The following is a 21051-nucleotide window of genomic DNA, read 5'->3' on the forward strand; positions in this document are numbered from 1 at the left end:
GTTACTGAAAACAACACAAGGACCGTGGGACATTCAAAGTGACGAACACTGAAATGGAATGGAAATGGAAAATACGTCCACAAAATTGATTTAATCATGCGTTAACCACATAGCAATTATTCTACACTCTAAAACCATAACGTTTCAGTTTACTTACTTTTGACTTGTGACATTTTTCAGGCCAATGGGGGCATCTTACATTCATTACGCTGAATCCTCCATGAAGAATGGATTTGGCCTGAAATACCTCCATAGGTTTTTCAACATTCCTTTCTTGCAACTTCAGGTTAGTAGTTTTTGTTTGGTTAGTGTTACTAATACTATATGATTATATGATTATATAAGAATATATATTGAATATATTTTATTGAAATCAGTTAATTTCACTAGCCAATATGTTGATACAAGAAGCAAGTATGTGTTGGAGAGGGTTCGACCTAACCGTTGAACAAAGACCACATACAAAAAGTACTCGTATATGGGACCGTCCGAGATCCCTATACAAGGAGCAGGCTTGACACGGTCTAGGTCATCCGAGACTGACATCTTGGACAGTGTGATGTCACGGACAGAACATACATTGTCCTATGATACACACATTTGCACCATACAGCTGTTTGCCGTTGAGGATGCTGTGCATCCATACCAGACTACCAGAGCACTCTTCTGCCTATTGTAAGAAAAAGTATTAGGCAACATACTGTACAAGGCTAAACAATAAATGCTGATGATCTCTTTTTTTCTTCATTGTCAGCAGAAATATTGCTCTAGATAGTGCTTTTTGTCGCTTGCTTGAGTGACCCACTCCCCTTGCGCACTTTGCGCAGCATAAAAATAGATGCTAATCTCTGAAGCTGGCAACTGATTCAAATCCACCATTATATAAGTTTAATGTGTGTGCTCTGTGCTGTGACTGTAATGTACTTTTGTTAATATTTGCTGTTAGTTTTGTGTAATAGTAGTGTGCACAGTTTTTACTGTATGTATTGTACTGTTTGTGTGTATTTGTCCTGACTTTGGGTTTCGTGTGTCTGTCTGTCTGTACATATCTGTGCCATACAGAGAGAGACCCTTATGAGGCAGATGGAGACCAACCAGCTGGACATGGACGCCACTCTGGAGGAACTGTGTGTGCAGCAGGAGACTGAAGATCAGAACTACGAGATGTATGATTTTGTAGTGCTCTGTTTTCTCAATGTGTCATTAGAGTTGAAGTTATTGCTACATTATTGTGAGTATAATCCCTTGTGTGTGTGTGTGTGTGTGTGTGTGTGTGTGTTTGTACACAGTTGCCCTGTGTAAAATGATCATGAAGAATAATTTTTCCCCTTCTCTTCTTCCTCACCGTTCACACTAATGGTTGTTTTGGATTCCACAGCTTCCTGGAGAACCTGGAAACACGCAGTAAAGCGTTTGCTTCTCCAGGCCCAGCCAACGGACAAAGTCCTTCCTCGGGCTCCCAGTCCCCCATTGTCCCTCCCAGTGGGGCTTCGACTGGCAGCTCCAGCCCCAGCACCCCTCAACCCCCCATGCCCCCCACCCAGATCCTGATGCAGGCCCATCCTCTGCCTGCCTCCTCTCCCCCGGGGACTCAAGCTCCCGTGGCCACGGAGGCCACCCCTGACTCCCAGCCCTCGGCCCAGTCCCCAGAGCATGCCTCCCAGTCCTTGGTGGCACCTGGAACTCCAGGGTCTGCCTCTGCAACTCAGAAACGTGGCTTCATGTCCCGCTGGTTCGGCTCCTCCCCTGCCACGGATGCTCCTGCCACTGCATCCGGTTAGTGTTTAATATACGTAGAGTATACACAAGTTGTAATATTGGCTATTGCAATATCCATCCATCCAATATCCATGCTGTTATGACACCTGGCTATCTCTCCAGGGATCAATAAAGGTTTATTTATTTTGGAAGAGGCAACAATCCTGCAGATAGTTATCTGTGTGATTTTAGATTTTAGCCAGGGGTTTTCTAAAACAGGCTGTAGCTTCTGCCAGCATTTTTAAGCATTCTGACTAATCTTTCAAGAACCACAGAATATTTATCTCCAGTATGATCGCTCCCCTGATGGTTTCACTGTGCTTCCGTGAAAAAAATAAAAATGTCTTCGCGACCTCCCTGTGGGCTTGTTATACCCAGTTGAAAATAGCATGTTTTGCCAAAAATACATAGTAAAACACAGGAGTCGAGATACAGATAATATTTCCCAAATACTTTAACCAGGAAGTGAATGGAGCAGTAAATCTTTGGATCGCGTTGTCTCCTGGTTCTGTGTGTGTTTTTATTTATTTTTATGACGGAGATCTCCGTCAATGTGAACGGGTGGATTTTAAATGACGGGGATCTCCGTCAGTGGCAGGGAATGTGTTTAGACTTAGAACTGTGGCCCGGACGGCTGGCGTAGTGGCTCCGGGCACGCGTGTCGCGGGTTCGAATCCCGATCCCGACGACTTTTGCTGCATGTCACTCCCCATCTCTCTCCCCATTTCCTGTCAGACTACAGTATACTATTTAATAAAGGCAGAAAAGGCCAAAAAATATCTATTAAAAAAATATTTAGAACTGGTTCTCAAAAAAAAGCAGATCCTCAAGCTCACATCGCATTTTTTAACACAAATCTTCTCTTCTGGGGGTGTCCCTGGCACCAAACTATTTCAGATGGGGGGCGTCTGCGGCCAAATACATTTTGGGGGTCCTTGGCACAAAAATGTTTGAGAACTACTGATTTAGAAGGCATTTGTAGAATCGGCCTCAGGTCTTAATGCCAAATAAACTATTGCAATTAAAACAGCCTCTTTTGAAACTTTGACTTAGCCTAAGTCAATGTTATGATTCTGATCCTTTTTGTACTGTCTGACCGGAATTGGAACTGATTGATTCCATAAAAAGTAGTCACAAGACTCCAGCCTCATGAGTTGAGAAATGCAGAGCTTTGAAAAGGAGTGAGTCACCGGCTGGTATTGGAATTTCATGTGATTTCACTTTTTCGTCCTATGAATCGTACTAGAAATGGCACAATGGGACACTTATGCTCAACTCAAACCCCCCCAAAAAACTATTTACTTTAAATAAGATTAGGTCAGTTTAGCCAAATTGATTTTTATTTGGTTATTCACTACATACAGTGTGGTAGTCATTGTAAAGGGCCTCCTTCATTGTCTATTTTGTTTCAGTACTAATAGTTATTTTTTATTCTCTGTCTTGGTTTCCTACAAGACATGCATAGTACAGATATCTGCATGGTCAGGGTGAAGATTTAAACCCATTTTCATGGTCAGGGTGAAGACTTAAACCCATTTTGTGTCAAAGATTCAGTGTGTCATTCTGTCTTCCTCAGAAGAGTCGTCAGCGCCTGTGTGTCCTACCAACGTTCACAGTGTGGATGACTTTGTCCCTGACGAGAGACTGGACAAGAGCTTCCTGGAAGACAGCCTGCCCAAGAATAAAGGGACCCGGCCTACAGCAGCCCATACTATGGACAGTGACAGGTCAGATTCCTTATTGTTTTTATTTGAGCTAGTTTAGATATTTAAGCCAAACCAATCTGTCTTTTGGCATATCTCCCTGAATTCATTCAATGCTGTTGTCTCATCTCATTAGCTCTGGTTAAAAGTAGTAGGAGCGGAGTACTAAATGGGTAACGCACCTGGACCAATGCTATGCTGCCATGGCCGTTCCTCTGTTAATATGCGTTCCACTCCCCTGATATGATTTAACCAGCAAACCTGAGTGTGTTTGTGGAGGCCGGCAATACGAATGGATGTTTTTGCATTGATTGTCAAATCGACCCAAAAAGTCTGTCTAGAACTCTAGATCGACCGGTCAATTGTAAAGACATGGTTGCCCATCCCTGCTGAAAAGTAATTAGTTATAGGCTCATTTTGCATAGATATTGCAAGGAATTCCAATCAGAAGTGAGAACTCTACAAATATAATTCATCAGCTTAAAATTTGTAGTTCCAAATCTGTCTGCTCATTGTCTCCGCCAGGCCGAAAGGCATGGCGAGAGAGTATGTTTTGCCCCCTGTCCGTCCGTCCGTGTGTGTGTGTGTCCGTCCGTCCGTCCGTCCGTCATTCTGTCTGTGGACAGCTAATCTCCGGCACCGTTGGCTTGCTCGCAGTGAAACTGTGCACACACACTCCCTGGATGCCACAGCAGAACCTCTGCCCCAAATTTTTCACATGGGCCTTTTATAGCGCCACCAGGAGGCCGATGTCTGCAAAACATATGTTTTTACAGTACTCCTACAGATTTTGTCCAAAACTCCCGCAAATCGGTACACAGTATCTCTAAAGTCATTAAACGAAACGGGTCTTTCAGATTTGTCATATTCCATCCTGATTGGCTAAAAATGGCTTCCAAAGTTTGCAGGAGTGCTCTGTTTTGAACAAAATGCCTCAAATCATGAACACAGCATGCAATTTCCTTGAAATTTTGCACACATATTTCCATTATGCCGAGGAAGAAATGCTACTTGAACATTTTCAAATCAGCCCCATGGTGGCGCTTTAACAGGCCGATTCATGTTTTTACCCATAACTGCACCGATCTGTGTAAAACTTTGTAAGCGCACTCCCTAGAGGTCAAGGAAAAACCTTTGCCCTGCATTTTTCACATCTGCCTTTTATAGCGCCACCAAGAGGCCGACTTATGTAAAACAATTTTTTTCATATTACTTCTTCCGATTTTATCCAAATTTCACGCAAATCAGTACACATGATCTCTATAGTCATGTGATCAAGACGGATGTGTTGGATTTTTCATATTCCATCATGATTGGCTACGATTGACATCTAAAGTTTGAAGTAGTGGCTTGTTTTGAACAAAATGCCGCAAATCATGAACGCAGCGTCCGATTACGGTCAAACTTTGCACGCACATTCACACTATGTTGAGGAGCAAATGTCACCCAAAACACATTGGCCTATTATAGCGCCACCAGGAGGCCACAATAACCTACCTGACCTGGCGGAGACCTGTGCTCCGAGGAGCACTTTTTCTAGTTTGTTTTTGTTTTGTTTCTGCTCATTTCCAATTTCATTCGTGTATCCTGTATGAGTTCTCTCTCCAGATTGACATTATTGTCTCCGCCAGGCCGAAAGGCATGGCGAGAGTATGTTTTCGCCCCTGTCCGTCCGTCCGTCCGTCCGTGTGTGTGTTCGTGTGTCCGTCCGTCATTCTGTAATTTTGTGTACAGCTAATCTCCGGCACCGTTGGCTTGATCGCAGCGAAACTGTGCACACACAGTCCCTGGATGCCAGAGCAGAACCTCTGCTCCAAATTCTTCACATGGGCCTTTTATAGCGCCACCAGGAGGCCGATTTGTGCAAAACACATTTTTGGACAGTACTCCTACAGATTTTGGCCCAAAATCCGGCAAATCGGTACACGGTATCTCTATAGTCATTTAAAGAAACGGCTCATTTCAGATTTTTCATATTCCATCCTGATTGGCAAAAAATGGCTTTCAAATTTTGCAGGAGTACTCCGTTTCGAACAAAATGCCTCAAATCATGAACACAGCATGCAATTTCCGTGAAATTTCGCACACACATTCCCATTAGGCCAAGGAAGGAATGCCATTTGAAAATGTTCAAATCAGCCTCATGGTGGCGCTGTAACAGGCCAATTCGTGCTTTTACCTATAACTGCACCAATCAGTGTAAAACTTTGTATGCACACTGTCTAGAGGCCAAGGAAAAACCTTTGAGCTGCATTTTTCACATATGCCTTTTATAGCGCCACCAGGAGGCAGACTTATGTAAAACACATTTTGTGATATTAAGCCTTCAGATTTGATCCAAATTTCACGCAAATAGGTACACATGATCTCTATAGCCATGCGATCAAGACGGATCTGTTTGATTTTTCATATTCCATCCTGATTGGCTAAGATTGACATGTAATGTTTACAGGAGTGGCCCGTTTTGAACAAAATGCCGCAAATCATGAACGCACCGTCCGATTGCGGTGAAACTTTGAACACACATTTGCACTACGTTGAGGAACAAATGCCACCCTTTTAACATTGGCTGTTATAGCGCCACCAGCAGGTCAAATTTAGCAAAACACATTTTTAGAACAAAATGCCTCAAATCATGCATGCAGTGTCCGATTGCTGTGCAAGGCCTAGGAAGAAATGGCACCCTTTTCACATTGGCCTATTATAGCGCCACCAGGAGGCCACAATAACCTACCTGACCTGGCGGAGACCTGTGCTCCGAGGAGCACTTTTTCTAGTTTATTTTTCAACTGATGTTGAAACCATCTTGAGTTGTATAGCTACTTGGCTGACGTTCTTCATCCACATATACTGTAAAATAAATATTTGGTATTCCTATTTTATTTCTAGTGAGCTCCCCAAAACACTTTTATATCATGGCCAGGTACCGGTAGGCCTCTACTGCCTTCATTTGTGAGAATATGAATTATTTGAATTTAACTTCATACTGGGGTGTATTATTTACCCATGTCTTTTTTTCCCCCCAAAGGTTTTCAAACATGTTCTAAAATATAGAAAATATCAGCTTTACAAGTTCACAACGTGTCAAGCTAGTAGATATTTTTTGTATTTTTGTGTGACACCGTTGTATGATGAAATATATAACAGGGCACGTTTAATCAAACGTATCAATTTAGTCGATTATTAAAAAAATCTAATTTTCCGTTGATGTGTATAAAAAAGCCATATATTTATAAAACTTTGCTTCTCGATTATTCAGATATTTCATAGAATAATCGCTAAGAAAATAAATAGCTGTAGCCCTACTCCTGTCCTCTCCTATTATTGCACTTAATCGTCTCTCTGTTCTGCCGTGTCTCTATCGTAGTGATGGCGAGGGTAGAGGTAACCCCATGGTGTCAGGCTTCCTAGACGAGCTGGACCCAGATGATTCAAAGCCCGTTAAGACCCAAACCAAGACTGTGGACCCACCCAGTAAACACATCAACCTAACCAGTGATGAGGAGGAGGCAGAGTTACAGGCCCCCACCATCACACAAGACCTAGACCTAGACCTGGAAAGTGAACCAGAACTGAAAAAGTAAGTTTGATCTCAGGATCGCCTACCTCTCTTTTTCATCTGCCAGGTGTTCAACAGAGTTGACAAAATTAACGAACTCAGGTTAACCAGCATAATACTTCTTACCTCATATCATTCCTATGAAGTTGAAGTTCCCTTTCACTCTGTTTCAGGCCTGTGATCAATATAACAAAACCAAAGGGGGCATCCAAAGCTCCAGAGCCCAAAGCTGCTACCCAGACCATCTCGCCATTCACCCTGACCGCAGCAGCAGCTGAGCCATCAGTCCGACAGCAGGGGAAGAAGAAGGCAGGGACACCCAAAGCCGAGGACTCGGACACTGACCTAGAGGCACCTGTTGCCCAGCAGATGCTCTCCTATGTCATGGACGACCCCGACTTTGATTCCGAAGCATCGGATTCACCAAAAATAACAAAGGTAAAAGTAGTAACGGCTTGCTTGTGTTCATTGAGGTGCTTCAATATAAGATTCCATGTTGATGTTTTGCTGAGGTAAACTCCTTTTACTGAAGTTCTTTACACATTTATTGTAGAATACAGGGCATACATTTTTTTTTAGCTTTATTTGTCACATGCTCAGCCAAGAGCAGTCATTGCAGGCAAGGAAATGCTTGTACAAACATTTGTAGCTGCAGATGTAATGGTGGTAAGGAGAACAATGCAATAATGATTACTGTTTGTTGGGGGGTTAATGTGTGTGAAGGTATGGGTAATGGATTGTTGTAGAGTCTTATGCCTGTGGGTAGATTGACATGATAGGAAATATTTGACAGTGTAGGGTTGAGGTTAGATGAGATGGAGGAAGGCTTGTCTAACAGAATCTGTTCTTTGGCAATCAGCCATGTGTGTGTGTGTGTGTGTGTGTGTGTGTGTATATATATATATATATATATATATATATATATATATATATATATATATATATATATATATATATATATATATATATTAAATATTGTACCGTGGCAGTAAGTGCAGTTAATCAACAGTTAGTTGCCTCCACTGCAAACCATGGCCATTTCCTCTTCTGCCTTATATACAAATCAAGCATTTGCTTGATTGGTAGTGCTTGAAAGATGTTACCCCTGCACACCCCTACAGGATACATTCCCAGTCAGAGACGAGTTGCTGTCTGACCTAACTGACGATGAACCTCAACCGGCCACGGTCACTGAGCCTCTGAAGCCAATGAGCATTTCATTCAAACACAAGAACGAAACAGACCTGTTTGGCCTTGGAATCCAGGAAGAGCCTCTTGCAGCCATCAAAGACAGCAGTGACGAGCAGGAAGGCAAGTAATGCACCTCTATCACTGTCTGTCACTCCATCTGTATGGTTTTCTATTGCTCTGTCCGTCTTTCTCTTTGTGTGTCTCAAAAAAAGAAGAAGAAAACGTGTAGGTCACTGTCTCTAATTTTAGATGATCTTTATGTGTAATTTAACTTTTTTGTTTTCTTTTAGAGAAAGAAAGCAAACCCTCCTTGAAAGAGAAGAAGAAAAAGAAGAAGAAGACTAAAGAGGTAATGTGATTGTAGCATCTGATTATATTCCATAAATGTGAGAAGCTGCTTTGTTCATTTGACTTTCTTTTTGCTTTTACCTTTGCCTTTAGTGATTACAATGCAGTTGGAATTAGTTTTTTGAAAAGCGCTATATGAATACGATTATATTACTACAACTGACTATATTTGATCAGCTGTTCCACAATGCAATATAAAACCATTCCATTCTTCCCTCAGGAGGACGAGAAGAGCAAGAAGAAACATAAACATAAGAAAAAGGAAAAAGATGAGCTGGTGGCCGCAGATGACAAGGAGAAAGAGAAAAAGAAGAAGAAATCGTCCCGGACCAAGAAATCTGATGTGGACGAGCTGGAGGACTTCCTGGGTGGAGCGGTGGGTGCAACCAAAATAGAGGGCGGTGATTATGAAGAACTCTAAAAGAGATCTGTTTAAAAATGAAGAAGTAAAAAACATGCTCTCATTTTAAAACCTCGAGCCGTGGAACATCAGTGGCGACCTTAGCGGTCGCTCTGAATAAACTCTTGTGACTTGTTTGTGCATAAGCAGCAGCTGCAAGCCATACAGCAGAGGTAACCAACGACAACCCTGTCAAACACCCCAGGACGGTGATACTTGTATGATGCTTTTCATTGGTCTGTCCCTCATCTGCACTACTGCTGTCACTTTCATTCTGACCAATAAGACTGAAGAATGGTAAGACTGAGTGCTCTTCTGATATAAAGATAGTGCTGGGCAATATGACAATTATTTATGGACCAAACATCTACTGTAGGTCACGATATTGTCATGTCTTCTACCTTAATTAAACAATTCAGCACTCTCCTTCCACCCATGCCGGACCCCCACTAGCATGAGGCTCAAAGTTATAGGGGAAGAGTCGCAGGGACATATAAATAATACGATAGAAATGTTAATATTGTTCAAATATACTGTATCTATTCTATCAGAGAACTTAATATATTGCCCAGCACTATATAAACATTGACCATTGTTGGAGCTACCAGGAATTGTCCCTTATTACTAATATGATTGAATATATTTACTTCATGTTTGCTTTTTTCGTCGATACATCCTTTCTTTTGGGACCACTCCATTCCAGCTACTGTAGATAGGGTTGTCATTATGTCTGAATGTCTGTGTGTTTGGTGTAGTAATTGAGAGCATGCTCAAAGTGATGAATGACTCCATGGGCAAGATTAGGTGTTCTATTTTTGTCTCTATTTTTTCTTACTCAAGTGATGTGGCAGTTAATGGCAGAAATTTGTTCAGCTCTAGTCTTGTCTGTCTTTATTAAATGCAAAAAAAAAATAGAATTGCTGTAATTGAATGAAAGATTTTGCCCACTATACTAATTTGTAGGAAACCCACACTAATACGTGATGAGACATATCATGACATTCTGATTAGTGCAGCACACATTGTGATCATGTTAGTGAGTGCATACATATACAGTAAATAGATTTGTATCTGAGACCAAAATGTTTGCTTCACTAAGCTTCCTTAGTCTCCAGACTTCCTACCAATTACTATAATTTTATCATTTGAAACCTACAGTACTTAACCACTTAAGTCCTATTTTATACTTGGGTGATTTGAAAATAGCTGATCTACAAGCTCACAATGCGATGCATTGTGACATTGGGAGCCTTTTTAAAGGTTTAAAAATTGTTGGAAAATTCAGAAATTTAGATAATGGTTGCCTATGATGACTGTCCCCAAATAGGGCCGCCAGGGTTCATGTTGTTAACCTTAAAATGGCTAAAGTGGACATCAACCTTAGCCTCATGTGTCACTGAGGGCCAAGAGTTTGCAGGTTTTCATTACAACCTCCCACTACATCAGGTGATATGTCAATATTATTAATTTATCAGAAGATATAGGGATTTTTTTTGTTGGGGGGGATGAAAATGCATACCCCTGGCCTGGATATGGTATATGACTGAAAATCCTTTAAACTAAAGTGACATGGAATCCTGTATTTTCTGCCCTTCCTCTACTTCCCCTCCCTCAGCTCCACCATGTAGGTTATATATTAAAATTTTGTGCAGATGCCTTAAACGAGGTTCTTACAATGGAGTGACGTGCCGCTATCCTCACAAACCATTTTAAGTGTTCTTACTGTAAACCAAGTCAGATTAATTGGATTACTAATTTCAGATGAGTTCAGAAATGGCTTTGGTCATTTTTATTGTTGAGAATTATTGCGCACTGCACGGCATCTTCCATGAGGCCTAATGTGTTAAATTGCAGTGTACCAATACGTGTTTGGTTGTGGGATTCTGCTTGTTTGTTTGTTTGTTTTTCTTTGGGCGTAAAAGCACACACTACCATTTTAAGAGTATTAAAGAAAGATGTTATTCTCTGTATGTGCAACTATTTTTCTCTGTGCAACTATTTTTCAAATGTTTAGGCGTCGTGTCCACCGAGGCTTTTTTTCCCGGCTGAAAATGCCACGGCGCTCGCTTGGGAGCGCTTCCAGGCGCCCGAGTTGAAAATATTTTAGCTCGCCGCACATGCGAGCGCAAGGTGAATGCCCAGTGCCACGCCAAGTTGCTGGGGTTTCCAAAAAAATTGGGCGCTCCCAATTACAAACAGTTAAAACAGTGCTCTAGTAGTCTGCACTCAGGAAAAAACATCTTGGTGGACACAGAGCCTTATCTTGTTTCTTTATCCCTGTATTATTTATTGCTGTCTCTTTTTCTTTTATGGAAAAACATGCAGATCATGTTCCTGAAAATTGTTCCTAACGGTTTGGATTTTTCTCACATTCATACAGACGTTTCATGCAGCTTGCTGTGGACTCTAAAACTGTCATGGGCTCTTCACTGTTCCGACTTGTTTTCTATGAACTTATCACCCATGGTTTACATAAAATACCCTTTTCCCTCTCTGATAAGGAAATGCAGTTGTAAACTGCTGACGACTTCATCTACTATCATGCATGTGGGTTTTTTCCTTTGGTCAGATGCCTCAAACCAAGTTCGGTTACAATAGTTGTAACCATTTTCTAATCATGCTGATTAGAAAAAATGCTTTGCTGTTGATAAAATCAAGCCAGTTTGATCATCTTTTGGATGTTGAGGAATATATGCGGTGACCACTTAATATGGTGTGTGTTTTGACAGCTGGCAGATTTAAATATGTTCTCTTCCACTTACGGTTCCATTCTGTTTGTTTACTCTGAAAGGTATGTTGAATATTTCAGAAATTGAAACTATGCAGCATTGATCCTAAATACTGTTATGCTCCACTATTTTGTCTATTGTCACATGATGAGGATAAATGCTGAAAGCAGTTTCAAGTGAAGCATGAGACTTATGTGTATAGCAAGAAACGAATGTATAAAGTGGTACATTGATATGTATATATTGGAAGAGGTTTGTTCCAAAATGAGATGTTCTCCATGGGATATACACATTTTTACATTAAAATAGTAGAAAATTATCACTGAAACGAAAGCAAAGCTCATCATAGATTATCAAAGTTATTGGCTGCCTAAAGACATTGGCTTACCGACTAGTTAACGTCTCTGATGCGCTGACCTGTTTTGTTATTTAGTACTAAATTTAAGATAAGTGCTTTCAAAATGGATGGATAGCATTTTGGAATTAAACACTTCATTTATTTTTCACCTCATGACATGTTTCCATCTTTACACTGTGTGTGAGTTTGCCGATGTTTGGTTGGTCAATAAATGCAAACTTATTTCTTCATAATTGGCATGATTTATTTTAATGACGAGACAGGGGCCTCCACTCCCCCTATGTAAGAGAGTCCTGAATTAATCATTACTACAATTCCTTGCATTCTTGTAAGAATTTAAAAAGGAGTCAACATTTGACTTGCCACCAGGGTGCGGAAGAACATCACAGAGAGTTCAACAAACTTGATTTTGATTTGATTTAGATTTTGTCGCTTGTATGCCCAAAACTGTTACTTTTCAGGAAATGTAAAAAATAACCTGTATTCCAATGTAGATATTAAGTCACAAGCTATTTTTAATACTTTTCATTGGTCCAGTATATAAATACGCTTAACCACTTTTACTTACAAAAAAACAACACACAATTAGCAGAACAGCACTGTAGTATGATGAAGTGGGACATTAATGAAAGAGAAACACAAGTTGAAATATGGAGATGCAAGTTTTCTGCCTGACAGCGACAATTCGTTTTTGAATTGTTTCAATGTGGCTACTGGCTAGGTTTAGTTTACATTCATTTATTTTCAGAGAAGCAAAATGATAAAAGGTGAACAAAGGTGTGAATTCAATTTAGGCTTTTTTTAACATTTCATCTCAAAAGAGACTAGATGCCACATGTTGTTAGCAATTTTCAAATAGCCAATGTATATGTTTAGGGTTAAAGTGGTTAAAATTATTTGATGTTGACCCCCCAGAACCGCCTCAAGGTCCCCTGGGGTCCTCGGACCCCACTTTGAATTATGTGATTGGCAGTGTCAGAGATGGGCGCTGGCCTTCAGGTATTGCAGTGCTTGGGGGGAGGAAGCCTCTTGGTCTTTCGGACGTGTCTAACCTATACAATCATCCCACCTGGTGTAATGAAGTATACAGATGTATTATACAACCGATACAATCATCCTGTCTGAAGTAGAACCAGAAAGAGAGTAGCAAGGTAAGCCTATAGTTATTATGACATTTATTTTTTCCTTTTTCCACTTTTTACCCTCTTTCCTGTACTTTTTAATACATTGTCAAATTACAATCTTGTGAGGGTTGGGTCATTGTTTATCCTCCTGTAAAACTGACATCTTCAATAAAAACTATGTGAAAATAGTTATTATGACATCATCAGCACAAGCCACAGGTAACATTACAGATGACAACAGTGTGGATGTTACACTACAGTATAGCCTACTTACAAAACATAAGCCAGTGATTCTCAACCTTTTGCATTTCAAGAACTACCAGTTTGATATGATTTAAGCGGGACCGTACCTATGTTCCCCAGGTTCTATGTTCGGACCTAACCTAAACCTAACCCTAACCATAACCTTAGTGGGGAACATAGAACCCGGGGAACATAGGTATGACCCCATTTAAGCCACACACCCTCATTTGATCCTTTGCTCGTTTTTGTTTTTTAATCTCTGGGACCCTAATCTACACCAAAGTTCTCAGTGTTTATTTAACTCAGAGAGTTAAGTGTACAGATGGAACCAACCAGAACCGTTTGGTTCTATTTGTACACACTCAGATTTACAGACCAAGTGCAATAATTAATACATATTTATCTACCTACACTGCTAAACCAACCCACTACAGCAGTGTGGTTCCCAAACTTTTTAGCTGAAGACCCAAAAAGATAAATTAGACATTTGCCTGGGACCCAAACTAGTGAAATTATCTGATCTACAAGCTCACAACGCGTCGCTTCGCACCACATTGCGAGCTTGTAGATCTGCTATTTTCACTACTTCTTTAAAAAACATTACATATGATTTATTTTTATTTGTTGGTTTTATTTATGAAATACTTTTGGAAAATGTTGGAATTGTTTTTAATTGATGAAAAGTTAGGACTTTTAACGAAAAAAATGGGATATTTACTCGCGACCCATGGCATATGGAAACAGTTCAGAGCTGGAATCCTGAATTAGCATGCAGGCCCTGCAGGAGCCTAAAGGTCAGGGGGGCTATTTAGAATAAAAATAAATAAAAAAGTTCTGAGACCCCACTGTGCAAGCTGCCTTTAAGGGGGTGTGTAACATTTATAGTGTAAAAGGTGCTGGTGATGATTAAAAATATAATTAACAACACATTCTATGAACTTTGACCTTTCACCAAACAAATGTCTCAGTAGGTCAGTTCACTTTTTCTTTTCAAACCATGTGAGAATGTCATATTCTATCACTGGTAAACATATGGTAACATTTTACTGCACCAAATTGGAGAAATCTCACTTCACAACCATAACTATGGCATGTGACCAAACGCATTTTATTTTGAAGGACAATTTAACAGTATCCAGACTTGCTATTGGCTTTTCTTCTTTTAACCAATGAAAGTGACGCTTGTACGTGATCCGACTGGCCAGCGTTGCCATGTCTGCTTATTATAAGCGACTTTGGGCTTGTTTCTCTGTGAAGTAGCTTGTAAATATTGGTAGGTTGCCGGTTGCGTTTTTTTTGGGGGGGCTTGTTTATAAAGTGTACCTGCTTATTTGGGCTTGTTTCCTAATGTTGTTTAAACCAGTGGTTCTTTCTTATACATTTTCAAGTCAAGCTAGGACCCCCAAATTAATATGTATTTGTAGACCATAGACTGTGTTGTAGTAGACCCAACCTTCTGAAAATATTTTTTGCTAGAGACTCCCATACAAGATTTTATGGAATTGAAAATATTCCAAAATTAACTTGTTTTCAAGATTTTTCTTGAAAAAAAAGCTTGTATATCGGCTATTTTCAAATTAGTGTTCGAGTGCTCATGTGGCTTCTTTTGGTCTTGTTTTAATACACCTGGTTGCTTATTTCTCTCGCACAATCTGGCAACACTGCTTCCTGGCCAACACAGCCACACGTGTGACTGACTGCAAAGGAACAACATGGTAAGTTTAAAGTTAAATAAACGTATCACATCGGGCTATTTATTTCCCCCGTGCAATGACATTTCATATTGGTGGTCTGGGATAGTTAGACTAGTTACCTAAACAAAAGATAAGTCATATTGGAACTCGTACTTGGTTGATATACAGTTATTAACCGTATCCAGCTAGCTTTAGCAGTTAGCACACATTTTGAAGAGAGTCGGCTAAAGTAAAACTAATTACTGATTTTTTTTTTACTTAAGTAAAAGTATCAATACTCATACTACAATGTAGAAGTTTTGAATGCCGGACTTTTAATTGTTATAGAGTAAAAGTACAAAAGTATTGGTATCAAAATGTACGTAAAGTACTCATTATGCAGAATATCCCATTTCACAAGTTTTCAAATGTGTAAAAAATCTTTTGAAAATAGCAGATCTTGTGAGCTTGTAGATAGGCTATTTTCAAATGGCTGAAATGCATATAGGACTGAACTGGGTAATGCATATTTTGTAATAATAATCCAAATCTACAAAGTAACTGGTAACTTAAAGGTAGGGTAAGTTATTTATTTTTGTTAAAATAAGTGTTAAATAGCTCTATATTCTGATAGTAAAAAGAGTCTCTTTCTCTCCAGCTCTTTACTAAACAGAAAATGCGTTTTTAGTACTCTCTCCTGATTAGCTTAAATGTTGTCACCTACCTGAAAATGTACATAATTCTGTTTACTAAAGAGCTGGAGAGACCCCTGTGACCGAACAAACGCTCTGTAGCAATGATTACTATCAGAATGTAGTACTTTAACCTCTTAACAAAAAAATAATGATAAATAATGAAGCCAAACCCCTGTTAAGTTGATGTAGCTAAGTACACCAGTCGTATTGATAGCGTAAAATGTAATCTTTTATTATTTTATGTACAGTAACAATGTGTATGCTGACATCTCGGGTCCAAATCAATCTTAACATCAACTGTCTATGGTTTAATTTAAACCAACCAGTTTCAATTTCACAACAACTATGGTTAACTGTGTAATTCTAGTGCGTTTTTCTGCTTGTGGTAAGTTCACATTTCCCCAGTTGGAAAGCACATTCATTTTATTAATTTATTTCCAAACTTATATTAGGGTTCAGATAAGAAAGAAAAACTGGTGCGTTTCCTCTGGATGCCTTCTTAGTTTAGGCAGTGGGTGCTCAGCTATGTATACAAATCAAATCAAATCAAATAAGTGGAAAAAGCGGCGGCACTCCAAAATAAATACTGCAAGACAGTGGCTCAGTTTCTCATTTTATTGCGAGAACGCTGACGCATTTCGGCCGCAGCCTTCCTCAGAGCAGATTAAAGAGTGATTATACTAGGGGTCTTAATGTTTTTTTTTAGACCAGGGCAGAGACACCTTAGCTGAGAGAGATGAAGCAGGGACCCCCCACTACATCTGTACGTCTGTAGCTCTGTCTGTCTGTGCCCAAAATCTCTTCTGCCCGATTCTCCTCAGTGGCTGGAGCAATTGATCTGCATTTGCACACAGCCATTGACCACCATTACCATGTGTGCCCGGAACACCGAAGCCCGTTTTTCGTTTTCCCCAAATGTCAGCTGTTTATTAGCGTTTTTGTGTTCGCTGGCTCCCGGGTTGCCAAATCATGTGCGTCAAACAAGCGCTGTTGTTGCCACATCCGTGAAACAAGCAGACCATGACGCGCGCGTGGTGCTCATATCCCTGACGGGTATGGTCTAGATTGTATAAAATTGTGTTGCAGATGAACCTTTTTAAGCTTGAAAATCGTCTTGTAAATCTTTTCCCCGTAGGGGTGCAAGGGTTCAAGAGGTTAATGTAAAAAAGGAGAAAGAAAGAAAGAAAAAAAACGTATCCCTCAAAGATTTTAACGTTGAGGAGTCCCCGACCCCCCTGTTGAAAACCTATGCATAATAACGTGACGTTGTAAATGAAAACAGTTTGTGAGTATACTTCTACTCGCATACTTCAACAGCTCAGGTTGTTTGTCTCTTTCCCTTGGCCAATGGTGTAGCTTCGTCGAGAGGTGAGACTGAGACGGGAGTACCTGTACAGGAAGGCCCAAGAGGACAGAGTCAGGACGATAGAGGATAAAAAACAGAAGCTCAAGTCTGCTCTTGATGGTATGGCATTTGCAAGTTTACTCCTTATTTGATTACAGCCAAAAACATTGTTTAAATGAATGCTTTTGGAAGATGATTTCTGAGCAAAATTGTGTTTTGTTTTTTTCTCTTCATTTTTCTACAGAAAATCGCCTCATACCAACTGAAGTTCGTAGAGATGCGGTGCAGTTACAGAAACTGCTGGAATATGATGATGAGGGGGCAGAAGGCTAGTGCCTTAAGTTTTGACTAAATTAATAATGTCAATTTGTGTGTGTGTGTGTGTGTGTGTGTGTGTGTGTGTGATCATATTAACCAGCCTGTTCTGGGAATGAACACCGTTCAGAACATGTACCCATTCAGGGTGGGCTGGTTCACGAGAACCACTCATCCAATCAACTTGGGTCCTCAGCAGTGCACCCACCAAGTGCGAAGATGATTGGATGAACGGTTCTTGAGATATGTGAAGGACATGCATACATAGATTCCTTGAATGTATAGACAGATTATTAAATTATTGTTCCATATGCAGGTGTTAGCTCTCACATGGATGATGAGTACAAATGGGCCGGAGTGGAAGATCCTAAAGTCATGATCACCACATCAAGAGATCCCAGCTCCCGGCTCAAAATGTTCGCCAAGGTCAGATATATTTCACTGTGACTGTTTGTAGGTAGCTACTCACTTTAACTTGGAATGACAGGTTGACTGATGGTTGCAGAGGCTGAGTAACAGGGAAATTAGAAAATAGTACGTTTGCAGAGTCAGTCTCCATCACAGAGAAGAACATATTACAGCTTTGTAATGGTATCTGGAGGGTGGCTGGGTTCAACAGCAGTGCTCTAGTTAAGTTCATCAACAAAGTATCCATGGTTAACTGAATGCAACTGAAGTCCTACCTGCTCTGATGAAATGCCTGGGGTGTGTGAGTGACTAGCATTGTAGAATATCAAGGGCTCTGCCCACACATTCTGAAATAAAAGGATTGCAGGATATTTAATCGGAAAATAATTCATGTAATAGAATTTGGTTCTCTATCCCATAGCCTAAAACTGGATTTGACATTGGTCAAGTTATCTAAACAGTAAGGTGTCTGCAGTCTTAAAAGTAACTCAAATTATTCGCATAATTGGTGAGGTAGCCTACACATGGACAACTCCGGGCCACTCGCTCACCTATCACAGAGGAATGTAAACGGTAAACTCTTTTTTGTGACATTTTGTTAAGCTAAGGGAACAAGCGGTAGAGACAACATAAGTACTTCCCCAAATCCTTGTTTATGATTTTGCACAGCCGTCTATATTTAGCAGTAATAAATAACATTTATTTTGGCAGCTGACTCAAAGTGTTCTTGACTATGGTTGAAAGATCAACCCAATAGATTGCTATTTCTATTCTAACTTGTAACTTGTGCTAAAACAGGAGACAAAGCTGATGTTCCCTGGAGCCCAGCGGATGAACAGAGGAAACCATGAGGTTGACTCACTGGTACAGGCTTGCAAAGCCAATAATGTTACCGACCTCGTCATTGTGCATGAAACTAGAGGGAATCCAGGTAAGCTTGTGTTGGTGTGTTCTTTTTACAGTTACTAGGCAATGCGGCTTTGATACTTGCACAGCTAGCTATTAAGAAATGTTACAATGATATATTGTAATAATGCCAGTAATACATTATGTTTTAAACTAAGCTATTTATCAATATTTTTGGTATGAGCTACCAATTATTCTCATACTGTGTATCTGACTCCTTTATCTGTATTTTCAGATGGTTTGGTAGTGTGCCACTTACCATTTGGACCCACAGCCTACTTCACCCTTTACAATGTGGTGATGAGACATGATGTTCCAGACATAGGCACCATGTCTGAAGCCTATCCCCACCTCATTTTTCACAACTTCAGTTCACGACTTGGCCGAAGGGTGAGAAAATGAATTACTATTCCACTTTATGCAAATATTCTCCTCTGCCATTACTTGACTGATTATGGATATAACTAATGAATACTGCTTCAAACAGGTATCCAGTATCCTTAAATATCTGTTTCCAGTACCTAAAGAAGATAGTAGACGTGTAATTACATTTTCCAACCAAGAGGATTTCATCTCATTCAGGTTAGTTTTTCAGTTGGATAAATGTATCGCAGACATTGTGCTGTTTCACATTAAAAGGTTAACATCAACTTGTTGCTATTGCAGACATCACACCTACAAGAAAACGGACCACAAGAACGTTGAGCTAACAGAAGTAGGGCCAAGATTTGAAATGAAATGTAAGTATCCTCTTAAATGTACTATAACAAGTAGGATTTGTCAGTTGCTGTTTGTAAGCACAGCATTCAATATAGGCCCCTCCTCCCCAGCTCAATGACACCTACTGCATGCTCAAAAGTTGATGTCCAGAACCAGTTTTTAGTTCTCCTACAGCCCTAAAATCACTCAGAAATCCTATACCTTATTAAAGAACTGCTGTTAAAAGCAGCTAAAGCAGATATGATATTTCCTTAGAGAATATCCATGACAGCCGGTTCGGTTACCAGAATCAGCAATACATTTTCCTCAATAAAATATCTACAGTATACACTAGTCCAGTGTATACTGTGTAAACTTTATTTAGAGACAGTGATGTAATGGTGATTTGGTGTGGACGTTATTTTAAATGACGTCACATGTACACGCACCGATGCACACAGACACGCTCTGACCAGCATTATGAAATATTTATTTATAGTTTGATTCATTTTAGTTAGGATTACGTGCATATTTAGCCAAAATATGTTGCCAGAGTTTCTTAATCCAGCTCTCAAATTTATCTTTGAGGCCGGTTTGGCCACATCTCCATCACGGCCGGGTGGTCGGGTTGTCTGTGAGCAGGACCTCCCTGTGTCATGGCAATGTCACGATCCATATTGAACGCAGTTTGTTGACCAAAATGCAGATTTGGGGCTTATTTTCTCTGCTGGCACATACAACAGATACAATTTACACAGGGACCCCTCCAGCTCCAATTTATCTGTGTTAATTTAACTCGGAGAGGGTACAAATGGAACCAAATGGGTCAATTTAGTTCAATGCATTTTATCCTCTCTCGGAGTAACAAAAACATCCGAAACGGCTCTTTTAGGAGCCAGCCGAACATAATTCCTGCTTAATAACTAGGCTAAATTGTTTATGAGAAGTAAACTCAATTCAAGAACTTTATGAAAATAAAACACATCAGTTGCCAATGTGCAACCCCAGTGGCGCCTTCCCACGACCCCACTTTGGGTCGCGATTCATAGATCCATAGTGAGAACCGCTGCACTAGTTGAGCGCATTAGTAAAACATATGCATTTTTGCCTTATTGAAAAGAAAATGTTACTTTTACCAACAGTCCTGGTGAAACGTTTCAGCTTCTCTCCTTTTCCGTTATGTTGCTCTCTATTTAAACATGGTGCTTAATCTTTCCCCCCCCTTTTTTAGTGTATATGATTAAACTTGGTACCCTGGAGAATGAGAAGACTGCAGACGTCGAGTGGCGAGCCCATCCATTTACACACACGGCAAAGAAAAGGAAGTTTCTCAGTGTGGAATAGGATGCAACTGTGTGACATAACAAAACACAAAATAATACTTTCATTTTGTTATCTTATTGATGTTGAACAGTTATTTGAAATCTTGAAACAGTGTTTTGTTTAGTTACTTACAGAACCGTATAATTTTTTTTTGTAAATGTGATGAAACTCGGCAGCGTTGTGGGTTAATTAAAGGAATTTGACATAAACATGTATTTTGTAACTTGTGTACTTTGGTGTAGTATTTTGTAATTAAAACTTTAATGATCTCATA

At 40.0% G+C, this 21051-nt stretch overlaps 2 protein-coding genes across 4 annotated transcripts in view; both read left to right on the forward strand.

The window, feature by feature from the left end:
- The window catches only part of rabl6b (RAB, member RAS oncogene family-like 6b), a 17029-nt gene extending 4750 nt beyond the window's left edge, over positions 1 to 12279 (forward strand). For 2 of the 3 annotated variants that reach the window (XM_080434215.1, XM_080434217.1), the window contains 9 exons: positions 181 to 286; positions 1063 to 1166; positions 1379 to 1776; positions 3335 to 3485; positions 6829 to 7041; positions 7194 to 7458; positions 8142 to 8331; positions 8502 to 8560; positions 8780 to 12279. In XM_080434215.1, coding sequence (XP_080290341.1) covers positions 181 to 286; positions 1063 to 1166; positions 1379 to 1776; positions 3335 to 3485; positions 6829 to 7041; positions 7194 to 7458; positions 8142 to 8331; positions 8502 to 8560; positions 8780 to 8980 — 1687 coding nt within the window. In that variant the 3' untranslated portion in view covers positions 8981 to 12279. The remainder of the gene's footprint in view (positions 1 to 180; positions 287 to 1062; positions 1167 to 1378; positions 1777 to 3334; positions 3486 to 6828; positions 7042 to 7193; positions 7459 to 8141; positions 8332 to 8501; positions 8561 to 8779) is intronic. The other variant, XM_080434216.1, reaches the window with a different exon arrangement.
- Positions 12280 to 15072: 2793 nt separating this feature from the next.
- Positions 15073 to 20985, forward strand: imp4 (IMP U3 small nucleolar ribonucleoprotein 4). Its single transcript, XM_080432450.1, has 9 exons — positions 15073 to 15128; positions 17138 to 17246; positions 17371 to 17454; positions 17758 to 17867; positions 18648 to 18780; positions 18991 to 19145; positions 19243 to 19337; positions 19422 to 19495; positions 20686 to 20985. The coding sequence occupies exons 1-9, from the start codon at positions 15126 to 15128 to the stop codon at positions 20796 to 20798; spliced, it is 876 nt and encodes a 291-aa protein (XP_080288576.1). The 5' UTR covers positions 15073 to 15125; the 3' UTR covers positions 20799 to 20985.
- Positions 20986 to 21051: the final 66 nt, after the last annotated feature.

This window comes from Gymnoscopelus braueri (assembly GCF_963280865.1).
Source record: "Gymnoscopelus braueri genome assembly, chromosome: 7".
NCBI lineage: Eukaryota > Metazoa > Chordata > Actinopteri > Myctophiformes > Myctophidae > Gymnoscopelus > Gymnoscopelus braueri.

Bases quoted from the DNA above. Each gene is read 5' to 3' on its own strand.
- imp4 (XM_080432450.1), top strand. The intron at 18,781-18,990 runs GTAAGCTTGTGT...CTGTATTTTCAG, and splicing joins TGAAACTAGAGGGAATCCAG to ATGGTTTGGTAGTGTGCCAC. The intron at 19,496-20,685 runs GTAAGTATCCTC...CCCCTTTTTTAG, and splicing joins GCCAAGATTTGAAATGAAAT to TGTATATGATTAAACTTGGT.